We start from the raw sequence: 17,309 nt of genomic DNA, 5'->3' as shown, positions 1-17,309 counted from the left end.
ACCTCCCCTGGTAGCCTGATAAATAGCTGTTTTTGTCCATGAACTTGCAGCATTTCTCTCATGCAGTTGTTTTTAGGTGTTGCGTGGGTTTTCCACATTTTTGGCTTTTTGTTTTGCATTTGTTTTTGACCTTGCAACGTGTATGTGTTTGTAGCATTTTTTTTGTTACTTTGCTGCATTTTCCTTTTGTATTTTGCGTGCACAATTTCTGTGTTTGGAACGTTTGGATGTTGCTGCGCCTTTTCCCCTATCGGCCACTGGATTAAATGGTTATGCAATAGCAGCGATGCCGTTTGGTGCACTTCACGGTTCTTAGTGTATTTTTTGAAAGGTTCGAATTTTAAATTTGTGAATATATTAATTTAATTCGATTAATTCTCACCACTTAGTTCAATCAAGTAAAAATAATACCAGTGGAGGAGCAATGAACCCACGCTCACAGACCAAGTCATTTGAAGCGGCACAAAAAAAAAATGGATAAACTGAGGACACAGTGGATCTCTGTCGCCATCTAACGGATCACGGTGACTTCAACTGCTTCAATAGAGCTGAGCCACGTTTCTTCCAAATATTTATAGGTTTCGGAATGTATAATTTACTATGTTACAAAACAATTTTTAAGAATATCAACTCTCTCGTAACACGACAGACCACTTTTGTTCGATTTTTCCGGCTGGCTACGTGCAATGAATCAAACGCACCCAGTAGCAGAGTCACATGGTTGGTCATGAGGAAGTAAACAGTGAAGAAAAAATATCCAAAATCCGAGTAGTTCCAATTAAAAATACGACGTTATCTGTCAATTTGTAACACACAAAAAGGTACGTGATCTACGATTGCTTTGCATCTTTATTTATATTTGCAGCATTAAAGGGTAATGGGAATAGTTTTGATGAGAATACGTTCTAACGTTAGCATGGCAACGGAGGGAGTAGCTAAACTACGATGTAACATTACATTTTATTTTGTTCAAAAAATGGTTTTATACAAGCACCGAGTTGCATATAATTAAGGTTAACAGCCGTCTATTAATAAGCCATAATCCATCCATAATAATTAATCCATTCGAGGCTCCTGTTAATTTTCACAGTATTGTACGTAGAGTGGAATCATATGTGTAGTAACATGTAATAAACATCTAAGTATCACTTCAGCAGGGTGCATTCTTACTGTCGAGTCAGTGCTGTATTCAAACATCCTGTCTACCTGTCACAGGTGTGGCTGCTCTTCATCTCCAGCCACTATGGTGGACTTCTTGGCGGAGAACAACCTGTGCGGCCAGGCCATCCTCAGGATAGTTTCCAGGGGAAATGCTATCATCGCCGAGCTCCTGCGCCTCTCAGACTTCATCCCTGCAGTTTTTCGGCTCAAGGACAAGAGTGACCAGCAGAAATATGGAGACATTATTTGTGACTTTAGCTACTTTAAAGTATGTATAGCTTCACAGTGGGCCTTTTGGATTTTATAAAGAAATACTTAGGTTTGTGATTCTTCTCTTTTGTTCCTTTTCCACATGCAAACTAACCATGCTTCCCCAGGGCCCGGAGTATTATGAGGGAAAGCTGGAGGCCAAACCCGAACTTCAGGACCTGGATGAGGAGTTTAGAGAGAATAATATTGAGATTCTTTCGAGATTCTACCTTGCTTTTGAGAGTGTCCACAAGTACATAGTGGATCTAAACAGGTGAGACTGCACTGGGCCATTATGATTAAGTCAATTCAAAGTCATGATAGAGAAATGTGATTTATGGTTAAAAGCTTTGTCCCACTGCACCGTTGAAAGGTTTAGATTTTGTTGTTGTTTTTCAGACGTACCTAGACGTTGACAGACGTTGCTAGCTGTTCCAAACTTGGGACATGTTCAACATTTCCGATGACCAGCTGTGGATAGTGACTGGCAGTTCTCATATGTTATGCTGGCGTTTTTTTTTGCTGTTTTCACCTTTACTCGGGTGGAATCTTACCGCTTTTTAGACTTTCGTGGCTGTTGGGCAGGCGGACAGCTCGTCCTTCTCCAGCCATGGAAGTCACCATAATAAATAGGATAAAAAAGGAATGTTTTGCACAGATATGACATGTTGCATACTCACTTATTTCAAGTAGGCTGCCGTCTCGTCGTCATCACGCTACTTCACGCAGTAATAGTTTTCCAAGATAATAGTGATCCAAATAACGGTATACCAAGATAATAGTGATCCAAATATAATTTCAAAATTACCAATTTGGACCATCCAGGAGCTACGACTTGTGATGAGGCGATGGGCAGAGCTTGGCCTTTCATAAGCTGCAAACTGGATATTGATAGATGTAATTGAGACATTTTTCAGCCTCATTTTCGTTCATTATTCATACTTAAGTAGACATTTCTGAGACTTATTTACTCATGTTACTCTTGCTCTTCTATGGACTGTGCATGGCCAAAACATTCAAATTTGCCGCTGTATGACACCATCTCATGTAAATATTTAAATGGAGGCAGACAGAATTGTTAAAGAGCCTTAAAGGGAGTTTGGAGTTTTGCCCATCATCCACAATCCTTATGTGACACATGAACACATATGGCTTTGTCTTTTCTGTGCGTTCTAAAGATATAAAAACAGCTAAAAAGACGCAACTAAGAATGCACGTAATGAGACATTTATTCCGCTATACAGCCTTCTGAAAAAAAGCATTTACATATAATGTAACATGCATATTAACCAAGCTACAGCGACATTGTTATTATTGTTATTAACATTTTTACACCGATCGAACTACGTTACTGGCGTATTGACACCTCGGCACACCACACCAGCTAGCTACTAGCCGGCTTGCAACTAGCTTCAACACACACTCGCCCGTATCGCGTCTGCTGCTGTGTTTTTGTTTTTGAGTTTGGAAAAATTAATGCTCGGTGTAGGCTTTCCTTTCTACGTTGCTATGTGAAATCAATGCGCCCAGGAAGGAAGTTCCGGTAATGCTTGAAGTGACCAAAATAGGCCAAAATAACTGTAAATATTACATGTTATCATGAATGTACCTGTTCCTACATGTACTGTGCATAAAAAAGGTGTTTTAATAGCGGTCTTTGTAGGCAGGATAGGTGTGTCCCATTATGTGCAATAAGGAGCTGTCTCTTTTTATCTGCTTTTATATCTTTAGAACGCACAGAAAAGAGAAAGACAAGTGTGTTCATATCTCCCATGAGCATTGCGGATGATGGGCAAAATTCCCCCCAAAAAGTGCAGTTTTCCTTTCATGGATGAGTTTAAAATTAGATGGCCTAAATGTTGCTCTTGATCTGTGTTTTCGTTTTTCTTCTAAAATCCCCAAATTCCACAATGTTGTTAATCATCTATATTAAGATACGATTTTACTTGTCTTCTCTCCAGACACTTGGATGACCTACATGAGGGTGTTTATATTCAGCAGACTCTTGAGACTGTGCTTCTAAATGAGGACGGAAAACAACTACTGGTAAGTGACACAATACAAATGGCTTACAATCCTTGCAACATTACAGCAGCAATGACTTTATGTCTTACAATATTTATTTGTACTGAGTTTACATCAAAGTCAAGGCTCTGTGCTATCTGCATATCGAGCCTGTACAATTATTAACTACACAACGAAAGACACTACAGAAGAACATTTGAAGCATATCATTTTTTTTCCTACTCAGTGTGAAGCTCTCTACTTGTATGGCGTGATGTTGCTTGTTATTGACCAAAAAATTGAAGGAGAGGTTCGAGAGCGAATGCTTGTGTCTTACTATCGATACAGGTACACACCCACACAGGAAAATCCATCATTTTTACACTGAATCATAATCTCCAGGTGCACATTCATCTTCCTAATGTATTTTTTTTTTCTTCAGTGCTGCAAGGTCTTCAACAGACTCCAACATGGATGACATCTGCAAACTCCTACGCAGCACCGGCTTCTCCAGCCAGCCTGGAGCCAAACGGCCGGCCAACTACCCAGAGAGCTACTTTCACAGGGTTCCTATCAGTGGCACTTTTATTAGCATGGTCATTGGGAGACTGCGCTCTGACGACATATACAACCAAGTAAGAAACATAGAATTTCAGCGTCAGGGTCTGTTCAATATCAGGGAAAGGACCCCGCAAAAGAGATCTTTTAGGTTGGTCAGGTTAACAGTCTGGCAGCTGAAGTCGTTTAGTTCAGTTTTTGGTGAGCATGTTTACCAGTGATTTGATAGATTGCATAAATTACCCTGAACGTCACATACAAATGTTCTTCCAACTCTAAAGGTGTCTGCCTACCCTCTACCGGAACATCGTAGTACAGCGCTGGCTAACCAGGCAGCCATGCTGTACGTTTGCCTTTACTTCAGCCCGTCCATACTTCAAACCCAGCAGGCGAAGATGCGAGAAATAGTGGACAAGTACTTCCCTGACAACTGGGTATGGCTCTTGATTTAGTAAGACTCTTCTGCACAGTGGGAAGAAGTGAAATACCATATCATCATTTATTGACTCTAATTCTATTGCATTACCTGTCAGTTATTCCCTTTGCTGTATGGCATAATTTTCTTCTGTCTAACCACAGGTTATCAGTATATACATGGGGATCACAGTAAATCTGGTGGAGGCCTGGGAACCTTACAAAGCTGCTAAAACTGCTCTGAACTACACTCTGGACTCTGCTAACATCAAGGAGCAGGTACAAAAAGAGAGGTTCTTCACATATTGAATTGTATTATTGTATCTTGTCCTAAAGATGGTTCATAGGCTCAAATTCCACTCTATGTGCTAATACGTTTGTGTATGTTAGCATCTGATTGCAGCTTGCTTCGTGTCTCATCAACAAATGTTGCTGAGCTTTGACTGACATTGCGTGACATGTGTTTAGGCGACCCGTTATGCCACAAGCACAGAGAGCCTGCGGCCTCAGGTGCAGCAGTTACTGAAGGAAGGTTTCCTTCGGGAGGAGATCATTTTAGATAACATACCCAAACTGCTCAACTGTCTAAGGAACTGCAATGTCACTATTCGCTGGCTCATGTTGCACTCTGCAGAGTCGGGTAAGACTCCTGAGGAAGTAAGTAAGAAACCATTGATGTGCGGTCAGGGGAGGCAGGTGAGACAGAGCATCACCTATCATAATGAAAAAAAAAAGAGAATAGTAACATAAAATAAACATTAATATTTTTCCATTGAACTGTGTTATAAATGTGTGATTCCAATCGTTTTTTGAAATAAAAAAATCACTGAATTTGCGCATTTGTTGATCAAATTAAGGGCAGAAAGCTGAGATGAGGCTGCCGCATAACTCTCCTCTCGCCTTAAGTGCGTGAGCTGAGCCTGCTATCCGAGTGCACTGCACTAAAAGCACTGGATGGCGGATGGCGCGTGCACGTTTCTGTTAGTCAGTGTGTCACCAGTATAACTTTGCAGAAACATTTATTATGCACCATGACTTTCTACAACGTGTGACATTCTTCTTGCCAATCGGACAATGAAATACAGAGAAGTGCCATGCACTAAGGAGCTGCAGCAGGCGTGCCTCAACTGGAAGGTGATTGTCGCTGCTATCCTTCCATAGAGAGGAACAGCCCGTGTTTTTGTTGACAATCTTGATGAAGCAACAAGTTAAATGAAATGCTCTGCTAATGAATTAATCAATTTGACTGTCAAGATGAAGGATTATATCACCACGAGGTAGGGCAGAAGTGCTTCATATACAAATAAAAGGTAAGACTGCAAATTTAAGAAGTATTTGAAAACAAGTGAATTATTATTATTAAAAATAGTGAATTATTTAGTGAAATAGTGAAATATTTCCGTCACTGAGCGGTCCCACTAGAAACAAGTGCTTGCCGAAGGTTCCTAGGTCCGTATTGAATATGTTACAACCGGCGTTGAGGGAATGCAGATGCTATGCAGACGGCCTCAACCTATATTAACACAAAAAAACACCAAAGGTGTCAGTGCCTCACCAGCCATAAACCTCACCGCACATTACTGTTAGAAAGTCACTTTGTTAGAAACTCACTTTTACCTTGTGACCTTAGGCCAACATTGTAGATATTCCAAGATTGTTTGAAAATGGATACCCATAATGAAGCTTTTAAAATGACATTGAATTTTGTATTGTTCTTCAATGTCTGGCAGCCTATGACCCAAACAACAAGAAACTGCGCCAGATCAAAGACCAAGTGATCAACGACTCCAAATACAACCCCAAGATCCTCTTTCAGCTCCTGCTCGACACAGCCCAGCTGGAGTTCACGCTTAAAGAGGTGCGAGAGAGCGTATTATATATCACAGAAGGAATTTCACACATTCTTATACTTCACCAATGAGATTATCATCTGGATCCAAACAATGTGTATATAATTTTCCATTTCCTTCTGCTTCTTTAACGTTACTAATTACTCTTGACTTTTTTCTAATTTTGGTCTCGACTGAAACCAATGATGAAAAACGCTTTGGTGGAGATCTGTGCTCTCTGAGTTGTTTGCGGCCTTTAAAACTATTACTTTGTGAGCTCCTGTCTTGTCATGCTAGTCCTCACTGGGGGTATGATGACATCTCCTAAGATTAAAACGATGAGATTTCTCATTCAGAAAAACGCCTGTCTTGCAGGCACAGTGCAGCCAGAAGTCTATAAGACTGTGAGCTATGGCATCGCTGTTGTGACTGATAATGCATGTCATATGGAGGAGCCCGTGTGCGAGGCGGGATTGTAACCGCAAAAGAAATGCTTTGAGCAACCCAAGCTGAATACTGTGTTCCCAGAGTCCAAACTGCAAATGTTTTCAAATATTGCCCATCACCCACAATCTTTATGTGAGACAAGAACACACATCTTTCCCTTTTCTGTGCGTTCTAGATAGCCGCTTTGTGCTGGCAGTTTTTCACTAAGAACGGATGCAATTGGGATTCACCTATTCCACCTACAAAGCCCTCTAAAAAAACCTCTCCAAAAAACGCAAACAACGCTCCATTTACATGTCGCGACCTGCATATTAACCAAGCTATAGCGACATTGTTATTATAGCAGCTAACATTGGGGAACTACTTTTCTGGCATAGTAACATGGTTAGATGGACTGCGTGTATAGCTGTGATATCAAGCCCGATGTGCTTCATGTATCACAATCAATATCATGGCGACTTACTCGATGGACAGTTGTCTGTTTGGTCCAGCTGTCCCGGTGTGTCTTCTCCAGTTGATTTTGGGTAGGTGGAAAAAGGTTTCTACCACTGCAGGGTTTGTTAGCGCTGACAATTCTTGGTTGTGATGCAGTCTCTTGAAGCAGTTTCGGCCTCACCAGATACACGAAGCCTTTCCATCCATGGTAACACTGTGTGCCACTCACTTGATTTCTGATGGCATGGCTCTGCGGGCTACACATTTACAACACCAAGTCATGCCGGTACTGACGCTCTCTGCCCTCGTCTGCTCTGACATTTCACCCTCTCTTCTTGCCTTCTCAGCTTCTAAAAGCTGTAGCTCATCCTCCACGTTTTCAAGCTCAAACAGATAAGGTTCTGGATCCTTATTTCTTCCACAGTAGTTGTCGGCGGCTTTCAGAGTCAGCCATGATATAGCAAACACAGAATGTACTTTCTATGCTGTTGTTGACGGAAGTAGCGTTAGCTGCTGTGCGATCTGTGAAATCCCAGTAATGCTTAAAATAATCAAAATACTGTAGGTTATACTGTAAGTTGCCTGGTATCATGAATGTGCCTGTTACTACATGGTTACAGCATGTATATAAAACATTATTGGGTTTTCTTTGGGTTTTATAGGTGGAGTAGGTGAATCCTAATTTTGTGCATTACGACGTGGCTATCAAGAACGCACAGAAAAGGGATTGTGGATGATGGGCAAAATTCCTAAAAAGTGGAGTGTTCCTTTAATTTCCAAGCAGAAGCAGCTCCAACTGTCATTTTCTATATTTAACAACAGAGGCAAGTCACACCTCTGCTCCTTCACCTCCCCTTCTCTCGCCCCCCACCGCACACACTATAGGAGCTACAGTGTGCGCAACTTCCAACACGTCTTCATCGTGTTGCATTATTATAATTGTAATTATATTAATATTATATGTAATGTATGTAAAATAATTAATGAATATGTAATTTATTTGTACCTGCTGTAATATGTAACTTGAAATAAGTCTGTAATAAAAGTCTTCTATTTAAATAAGATTTTTACACATAAAAATTACAAAAAATGTATAATGTGTCTGCATACCCCTCAGAAAGTAGGTGGTTGCTCTCCTGCAATGATATAAAACATTTCTAAATGCACCTGCACTGAGTTGTGACTCAGTTAAATAAAAAAAAAGTCCAGTCATATTTTATTTAATGGTACTTTTCTTGAAAGGAATGTTAAAATATCATCTCGTCTGGTAGACCCAATATTGTGTATGGTATCGTCTCATGAGCCGAGTGTATCGTCACACCCGTCGTCCTCACACATCATTTCAGTGAGAGATGACAGAAGAATGTCACATGGAGCCACACAAGCTGTGTTTCCTGTTTTGTGCTGCCCCCTCTGTTGTTTATGAACACACTGAGGGGGCAGCATATGGCTAGCCATTCGGTGATCAGGAGAGGACACAAATTGAATCTTCTCATTATCATCATCTCATCTGACTAATCCTTCCTCATCCTCTCCACATCTGTGTGGCCCCTCCTCCAGATGTTCAAGCAGATGCTGTCAGAGAAACAAATCAAATGGGAGAGCTACAAGAAGGAGGGATCAGAGAGAATGACTGAGCTGGCCGAAGTCTTCTCAGGTGTTAAACCGCTCACCAGAGTGGAGAAAAATGGTGAGTTATGCAGTCAGAATGGCAAAGCAGGTCTGGCATGGTTTATTTCACACATGAACACAGCCACTTAGATATACAGTAGTACCATACAGTAGTACCATAACGTAAACCTCCTTTTACGTAAATTCCACTGAACGTAAAGAATTTATGTAAATTTTTCGCGTCGTATTACGCAAGGAATTCCATATAACGTAAAGCGTCAAGTCCGTGCAAGCGACAGAGAGACTAACAGAGTACACTTGGTGATGCCTTCTGGCTTCACGCTCTCATTAGCTGATTATCGGGGCACCGCCTACGCTCTCATCTCATTGGCTGATGATCGGGGCACCGCCTACGCTCTTATCTCATGGCTGACTTATCCAGTGCGTCCATGATTGTGTGAGCTCCCTTCCTCATCTTAGTCGCCCTTAAACTAGTTTGCACGCATTGAAATCTCTTCTTAATTTGTTTACTTTTATTTGTGTTAAAATTACCGAAGTCATGGGCCCTAAACCAAGTGTAAGTGGTAAGAAAAAAGGGAAAAGTTGTCGATCGAAACGAAACAGGATGTTATGCAGAAATTCTGACGCTTCATGCTCTCATTGGCTGATTTTCGGAGCACCGCCTACGCTCTCATCTCATTGGCTGACTAATCCAGCGCGTTGGTGTGTTTATGAGAGACATGCTGCTCTGTTCCTCATCGTAGTCGCCCTTAAACTAGTTCGCACGCATTGAAATCTCTTTTTAATTTGTTTACTTATCTTTGTGTTAAAATTACCGCAGTCATGGGCCCTAAACCAAGTGTAAGTGAGAAGAAAAAAGTTGTTGATCGAAACAAAGCAGGAAATGATCCAGAAGCATGACGGTGGTATGAAATTAAGTGATGTTGCTAGACTATACGGCCGTTCCCCATCGACCATTATACCTTATTTACCTTATTTTACATTGGAATGTTACTCTACTATGTTTATGCTGTTTTCTTATATTTTCTCACCATATTTGGTGGACTTTGAATATTTTGAAGGCCCAAAAGGTGTGAGTTTGGGAAGATCTCAGAACGAATTAGGCTATTTACATGTATTTTACGCTTCGTATAACATAAAATCCCTATAACATAAAGGTTCTTGGAACGGATTATTTACGTTGTAGGGGCGTCTACTGTATTTACAAGATATATTTTGCCCACCTGTTTTCAATACATGCATAGACTGGATAATTGGAAAGTAAAAGATGTACTTTGTGTATGAACATAGGCAGTGGCTTCAGGTTTACATTCTGTCACTCTCACAGAAAACCTCCAAGCCTGGTTCAGAGAAATCTCAAAACAGATTGAATCTTTAAATTATGAGGACTCAACAGCTGCTGGGAGGAAGACCGTCCAGCTCATACAGGCTCTTGTTGAGGTGAGTTGCCGTGGTTTTCTTGCCATATCTTGTTTGATTATTGGAACAGAACATGGTAAATGTGATATGTGACAGTACTTTTCTACATTCAAGGTACTCAATCACTTACTCGTGAAGCAAAGTTCTTGCTAACGTTGATATAGCAAGTTATGAAATCATCTATATGCGAGGGTTATCGATATGGTTTCTTCGACAAATGACTTCATAAGACCCAAATTACGTGACTCCAACTGTGCATGTTCTTAATCTTTACATGTCACAATTCTAATGTTCTTCATTCGGTCTTCAGGTTCAGGAGTTCCATCAGTTAGAGTCTAACCTGCAGGTCTGTCAGTTCCTGGCAGACTCAAGAAAGTTCCTGCACCAAATGATTCGCACCATCAATATCAAGGAAGAGGTCCTCATCACAATGCAGATAGTCGGAGATTTGTCATATGCATGGCAGATCATAGACAGGTAGGCATTCTCTGATTTGGAAGAAGACTTACACAGTAAGTGACAAACCACATAAACATCATGTGTATATCAGTGATGGGAAAAAGTTTATTGGATCATTTTCCCTGAAATGTTTAGACAGATTCCATTTTAGACAGCTTCAGAGGACCTACTGTATTCATTTGGGTGAATACAAATTCCTTCATCACACACTTTGTCAGCCTCTCTCTCTTTGTTGTCCCTCTTGTGTCACTTTAGTCTCGAGGCAAATTAACCATTGGGCTTGTCTTGTCATCTTCATTACGCAGTATTCCAGCATTTCGAAACCTCTTGATAATGGATTTTTTGACACTGCTTCACGCAGTCAAGATCCACTGGCAAACTGGAGCAAAAGTTGCTAGATCGATCACTTTTAACTTGAAAACTGCACCATATGAATTTTTATTGTGTGTTTTCCATGATGAGGGTGTGTGCATGAAGTGCAAAATGACAGTTCTGAAGTATATGAGATGTCGCGTGACCATAAACATGACCATAAATTAGCCTCATCACTGTATAAACCGCGGGGTTCAAAGCATGAGGAAAAAAGTAGGAGCTTATACACCACAATTACAGTCATTATTGTAGGATTGCTGTGCTGTATAATATAATCGCTATCATGGAAAAATGTATCATGATAGTGTAATACCTTTTACCATCCCTGATGTGTACATTTATCGCTAATAAACTGCAAAAAACAAAAACATAATCCTTGTACTAGACAGTCACATAAATAATTGATTGTATTTCCTATGTGACATGATTAATCAGTATGCAGGTAGCGCAAAAACACAGGTGCTGTGTACTGTATGTATGTTTTCTCTTCTTTGAAGGTTTTTTATTTGTTATGCAGAGCAGATTTCACCAGTTTCTTTTCCCCACTTTTTTTCTTCCCTTACTCATTTTTTACCCTGCAGCTTCACATCCATTATGCAGGAGAGCATCCGGGTAAACTCATCCATGGTCACAAAATTGCGAGCCACGTTTCTGAAGGTGAGTTGTTCCTGTCAGGAATGTGTAACCCCCCTGTTTCAGCCAGCCCCGGGCTGGGCACGTACACAGGACCTTCAGAAAGAGAGTCAAGAGCGCTGACTGCTGGGCCAAAAGCACGGCCTGTCAACCCAGCATCCAGCGCGGCTCTTAAGGCCGAGGGGGAGAGGTTGACCAATGTACACTTGCACAGCCACACTGGCTGGCATCCGTTATACAGTACACGCATAATTAGGAGTTAGAGTTGACACTTCCCAACAATGATCTTAAAACCAATTTTTGTGTGTATGTGTGAAACCAGCTGGCCTCTGCTTTGGATCTCCCATTGCTGCGCATCAACCAGGCGAATAGTGCTGACCTGCTAAGCGTCTCCCAGTTTTACTCCGGAGAATTGGTGGCCTACGTCAGGAAGGTGCTATTTGTCAGTTACATGAAGCTCACATTACACACATTTTGTTCTACTAACTGACACGCGTATGTTTCATATTTTGTATCTGTTTTATTCCTGGCTTTAAGTATTGAGTATTGTTTCTTTTACAATCTGGGCTTAATAGTCAAAAGTGTATCAACAAATTGCAGATATTTTCTGGTGTCATGTGCCACTAAACTGGATTGCTGGACTAGTTTGATGTTAAACTGTATTTTCATGTTTCATGGCAGGTACTGCAAATCATCCCAGAGAGCATGTTCACCTCTCTGGCCAGGATCATCAAGCTTCAGATTCATGACATCATTGAGGTCCCCACACGGCTGGACAAGGACAAACTGAAGGACTACTCTCAGCTGGGGGCGCGCTATGAAGTAAAGAACCTCATTAGTTTGTAATGGTCTAACACACATCACATCTACTGTGTAAAATCAAAAGCTGAATTATTCAAGGCATGGCTTCAAGATGCTTTCATGCAGAACAATCAATATGATTCTGAAGCAGTCACACCGGCACTCTTGTTAGAGCAATTTTCCGCCCCCTCTCAATGTGAAATACAAATGAGAACATTTAGGTTGTGCCAGCAGAGGCCTTTTGCGTATTATTTAAATTTATCATCACAAATGCCACACATTGGCAGACAAATTAATGGAAACACAATTTATTGTTATGAAAGCAAATCATTTAAGTTGAACTTGCACTAAAGTTTTGTATACTATATTTTTCTGAATTGGCTGGCGACCAGTCCAGGGTATACCCCACCTCCCACCCAATGTCAGCTGGGATAGGCTCCAGCATACCCCCACGACCCTAATGAGGATTAAGCGGCATAGAAAAAAAAAGAATGAATATTTTTTTTTTCATTAAGAACCCAGTCATGTAGGAACCAAATCTAAAGAGAACATTCGGTATGTAGTGCTTACCGTCTTTATTTTATAATAACATTTCAACATTTTTTAACATCACTACAGGTGGCTAAACTCACCCATGACATCTCCATTTTCACTGAGGGGATCTTGATGATGAAGACCACTTTAGTTGGTATTATCAAGGTGCGTCATGTTTTGTTTATTACATGGTATTAAACATTTTTAATTTGCAAACTGTTTACACTGTGCAAGAATGAGTTACCGTGAATGTGATGCTTCAGGTGGATCCTAAGCAACTTCTAGAGGATGGCATCAGGAAGGAGCTGGTGAAGAGGGTGGCTTATGCGCTGCACAAGGGATTGATTTTCAACCCCAAAGCTAAGGTAAGACATTGTATTGCTTTTCTAATATTTACTGTGTGAATACTATTTTTGACATTGCCACCCTCAACCCAACCCTCTCAGCCCAGTGAGTTGATGCCCAAGTTAAAAGACATGGCGGCCACCATGGACGGGTTCTACAGATCATTTGAGTACATCCAGGACTATGTCAGTATATACGGCCTTAAAATCTGGCAGGAGGAAGTCTCCCGAATCATCAACTACAATGTAGAGCAGGAATGCAACAGCTTCCTCAGGACTAAGGTTGGATTCAGCAATGGAAGGTCAACACTCTTTTTTTCCCCCCGTTTTCTGTAAATTATTCTTTTTCTCGATCTTGATCAGATCCAAGACTGGCAAAGTGTGTACCAGTCCACTCACATTCCCATTCCCAAGTTTCCCTCTGTGGATGAGTCTGCCACCTTCATTGGTCGTCTGTGCAGAGAGATTCTCCGGATCACCGATCCTAAGTCTGTGTCCTGTTGTTATATTATAGAATGTTTTCCTCTATAATAAACAGCAAGTCAAATTTTGCAGTGTCTGTAGAACCTCGACCGTATTTGTTATTTCCCCAGGGTAACATGTTATATTGATCAAATGAACACCTGGTATGACCTGAAGAGCCACCAGGAAGTGACAAACAACAGACTATTCTCAGAGATCCAGAGCTCGTTGGGTACATTTGGCCTCAACGGATTGGACCGCTTGCTCTGCTTTATGATTGTCAGGGAGCTGCAGGTAACGCCTTTCCAAAAATAAAAAAAATAAAAACACATTGAAACTTAAACGTTTGTTGCGTTGTTGAGGATCCCAATCATTCCAGCATGTGTAGACTTTTAAAATGTGTGTTTCTCCCATTAGAATTTCTTGACAGTAATTCACAAGGTCATTCTGAAGGACAAAGCTGCATTGGAGATCTTCAAAGCAATGCTGGGGACTGTCAACCCAGTTCAGGGGATCGTGGGTAGGTAATAATGCAAGAAAAAAAACATCTAGGATATTCCTGGTGATTAAAAACATTATTTTTCTGATAGGTAATGCCAGCAAGGTGTATGCCAACGCAGTGGCCAAAACCCAAAAGATCTGGGGGCCATATTTAGAGGTCATCATGAAAGTGCGTGTGCCTGCTTCATGTTTCCAAATGATAAACATAGATATCATTTCACTAGTCTGGAGGAGAATATGCCTCATCTAATGTTGATGTTGTAGGTCGGTCAAATGCAAATTCTACGGCAGCAGATTGCTAATGAGCTGAACTACTCCTGCAAGTTTGACTCCAAGCACCTGGCGGCTGCCTTGGAAAACCTTAACAAGTCAGTCTAGTGCTCACACCCCCAGCATGTAACAAAATACAAAGTATGACAAAGTAACTTAAGAATCTTTCATCTGGCATTGTAAACGATACATGTTTGGTTCAAGACTTCAATTTAGGAAATTGTTTCTTACTGTTCTTTTGCTCTGTGATCCTGCCAGGTCTCTTCTAGCAGATATTGAAGCCCACTACCAAGACCCATCACTGCCCTACCCCAAAGAGGACAACACCCTTCTGTATGACATCACTGCCTACTTGGAGGCTGCGGGTATTCACAATCCGCTTAATAAGGTTTGAGGATGAAAACTAGTGATTTTTTGCCCTGTTATTATCCCACATTTACTTGTTAAATTAACGTGAATGCTCTATTTTTTATATCTTTTACAGATATACATTACCACAAAGCGCCTCCCTTACTTCCCCATCATCAACTTTCTTTTCATTATAGCACAGCTGCCTAAGCTTCAGTACAGCAAAAACCAAGGTTAGTTCTCCCCTCACTATAGCTAGCTGTTCGTCAGTGAATGACTTTATTTAACTGTGATTATAACATTTCACGCATGCATTTTTTTCTGTCGAAATGGTAGTTCTGACAAATAAGTATGAATATATGAATTTTTAAAATTGGCCATGAGGCATTCCCAAAAAGTGAGCAAAAAACACAAAGAGCCAAACAAATATCTTTAGAGCTACACGTGAACCTTCTTCTGCCGCTTCTTTTTGTTGCTTTTTGCAATGTCAAAAACAAATAGAGCTCTCGTTGCTCATTGAGAAGAGCAATACAGTATATGCTTTCATGTCAGTCACCACAAGTCTTTTCACTAGATTTGTTGCTAGTCACTTTTTAGAGGATCTAGCAGGGGTCTGATTACTTGCTAAATATATTGACAGAGTTGCTATGGCGTCTTATTCTCTGACAGACCATGCGCGTTATGTGTTTATCAGTGTGAGCGAATAGATAGCATCAAATCTATTTGTGGTGGGCCACCAAAATAAATGAAAGTGTGGGAAACACCGTAGTACTACTCTAGTAAAAGAACTACTGGTGTATGAGCCTGAAAGCACATGCAAACTGAATGTGTACTTCTAACAGGAATGACCTGCAGGAAATCCACTGACCCAGTTGACTGGCCTCCCTTAGTTCTTGGTCTTCTCACTCTTCTGAAGCAGTTTCACTCCAGATACACACACCAGTTCTTGGCCCTCATTGGTCAGTTCATCCGCTCTATCATGGAACAGTGCACAAGGTAACTGTCCAAAAAAGGGCCTTTGACCTCCTGGTTTTATTTATATTGTCTTTTATAATATTTTGCTTAGATGTGAATCCTACTTGAAAATTAAATCGATGTCCTTATGAGCTCTTATTATAGTCTTTTTTTTTCAGTCAGAAGATCCCTGACATGCCCTCCGATGTGGTGGGAGCGCTCATGTTCCTGGAAGACTACGTGAAATACACAAAACTGTCACGCAAAGTAGGTGACCCTCAATCATTCTAAATGAAATATGTTTTTATTATATTGTGAATAAATGCTTGCATGTTTTCACACAGTAAAGAAGGTTGGTTCATTGTCATTTCTTTCTGTTTCTGTTTTTCTCTGTGTTCCAAAGGTGGCTGAAGCCCACGTGCCCAGTTTCATTTTTGATGAGTTCAGAACGATACTGTGAAGATCCGGAAAGAAGCAGAAAAAAGGATTTTGTTGCCTTTTGTTTACTTATACATTTCATTGTTTAGCCTATTAATGTCGTAAAGCACATGTAATATTGTATATTGTTCATAGATGGAAACCTGAAATTGCCTTACTGTTCCTAATATTATGCATTACCACATTTGATACTTGAATAAAACACAAAAACAAAGAAACACCTATCTCAATTAGACCAAAGGGTCCAATCTGATCTTGTGTAGTAATTATAAATAAATATAAATGTGCAAAAGTAACGGAAAGAGTAGCACAGGTTTTGCTTGTTTTTGGTCAATATTGGCATTCAGAAACAAAGTGTCTCAGCCTTGGTTTCCTGCTGCTCATTTTCCTCCTTCCTTCCAGCCTGCTTGTGTAGTGTCATTATGCAATCCATACCAGGAATGCAATCGGATCTACGCAGGTGCAGAACGTGTCTACATCCACTCGGCCTATTTTTCGGCAGTCACGTGTTGGAAAGGCTGATTTGTACTACTACGCATGTGAAATCTATGTCGTCCATCCATCTATTTTACAGAGCGTAAACAACAGGCTGCAAGATTATGTTTTTCTTATATAATATTCATAGTGCAAGTGGATCAATTATAAGCCCTCTTTTCTTGGTTGCATAAATTATTATTTTTTTTTCGCCACTGAAAAATTACAAGCAAAAGCATTTGCTAGCAAGATACTGTATGTTTGGATGGATAGTATTTCTCAGTTTAAAAAAAACAACAAAAAACTAGCCGAATCCTCTAGATTAATCCACCATTGCACTTTGCTTATGGTTGTTTACATTCAAATATCACTGCATTTTACGTGTTGTTTAAGTTGCTAGATGATGTCGTCTTCTATTTTGCATATCATTTGTATATGATGTAACAAATCATTGCCACGTGGGAGAGACAAAAAAGTGAGTAAAAACACCTCAATTATGTTTAGAACTAAATATAAACTTCATTGTTGGTTTGTTCATTTAAGATGGCCATCACTTCATCAAAATAAAATA

The 17,309-nt window shown here is 40.4% G+C and overlaps 1 protein-coding gene across 1 annotated transcript; it reads left to right on the top strand.

The window, feature by feature from the left end:
* Positions 1-622: 622 nt before the first annotated feature.
* Positions 623-17,309, top strand: washc5 (WASH complex subunit 5). Its single transcript, XM_054782983.1, has 29 exons — positions 623-821; positions 1,216-1,429; positions 1,539-1,684; positions 3,372-3,456; positions 3,662-3,762; positions 3,857-4,049; positions 4,254-4,406; positions 4,552-4,665; positions 4,855-5,026; positions 6,117-6,244; positions 8,658-8,787; positions 10,057-10,169; positions 10,459-10,625; positions 11,561-11,636; positions 11,935-12,045; positions 12,294-12,434; positions 13,032-13,112; positions 13,211-13,312; positions 13,394-13,573; positions 13,655-13,779; positions 13,885-14,047; positions 14,171-14,273; positions 14,344-14,423; positions 14,519-14,622; positions 14,783-14,912; positions 15,009-15,105; positions 15,715-15,868; positions 16,006-16,093; positions 16,230-17,309. The coding sequence occupies exons 2-29, from the start codon at positions 1,244-1,246 to the stop codon at positions 16,284-16,286; spliced, it is 3,480 nt and encodes a 1,159-aa protein (XP_054638958.1). The 5' UTR covers positions 623-821; positions 1,216-1,243; the 3' UTR covers positions 16,287-17,309.

The sequence above is a fragment of the Dunckerocampus dactyliophorus genome, chromosome 7 (assembly GCF_027744805.1).
Source record: "Dunckerocampus dactyliophorus isolate RoL2022-P2 chromosome 7, RoL_Ddac_1.1, whole genome shotgun sequence".
Taxonomy (NCBI): Eukaryota; Metazoa; Chordata; class Actinopteri; order Syngnathiformes; family Syngnathidae; genus Dunckerocampus; species Dunckerocampus dactyliophorus.
The sequence above is the reverse complement of the archived record's forward strand: the minus strand, read 5'-3'. Positions and strand labels throughout refer to the sequence as shown.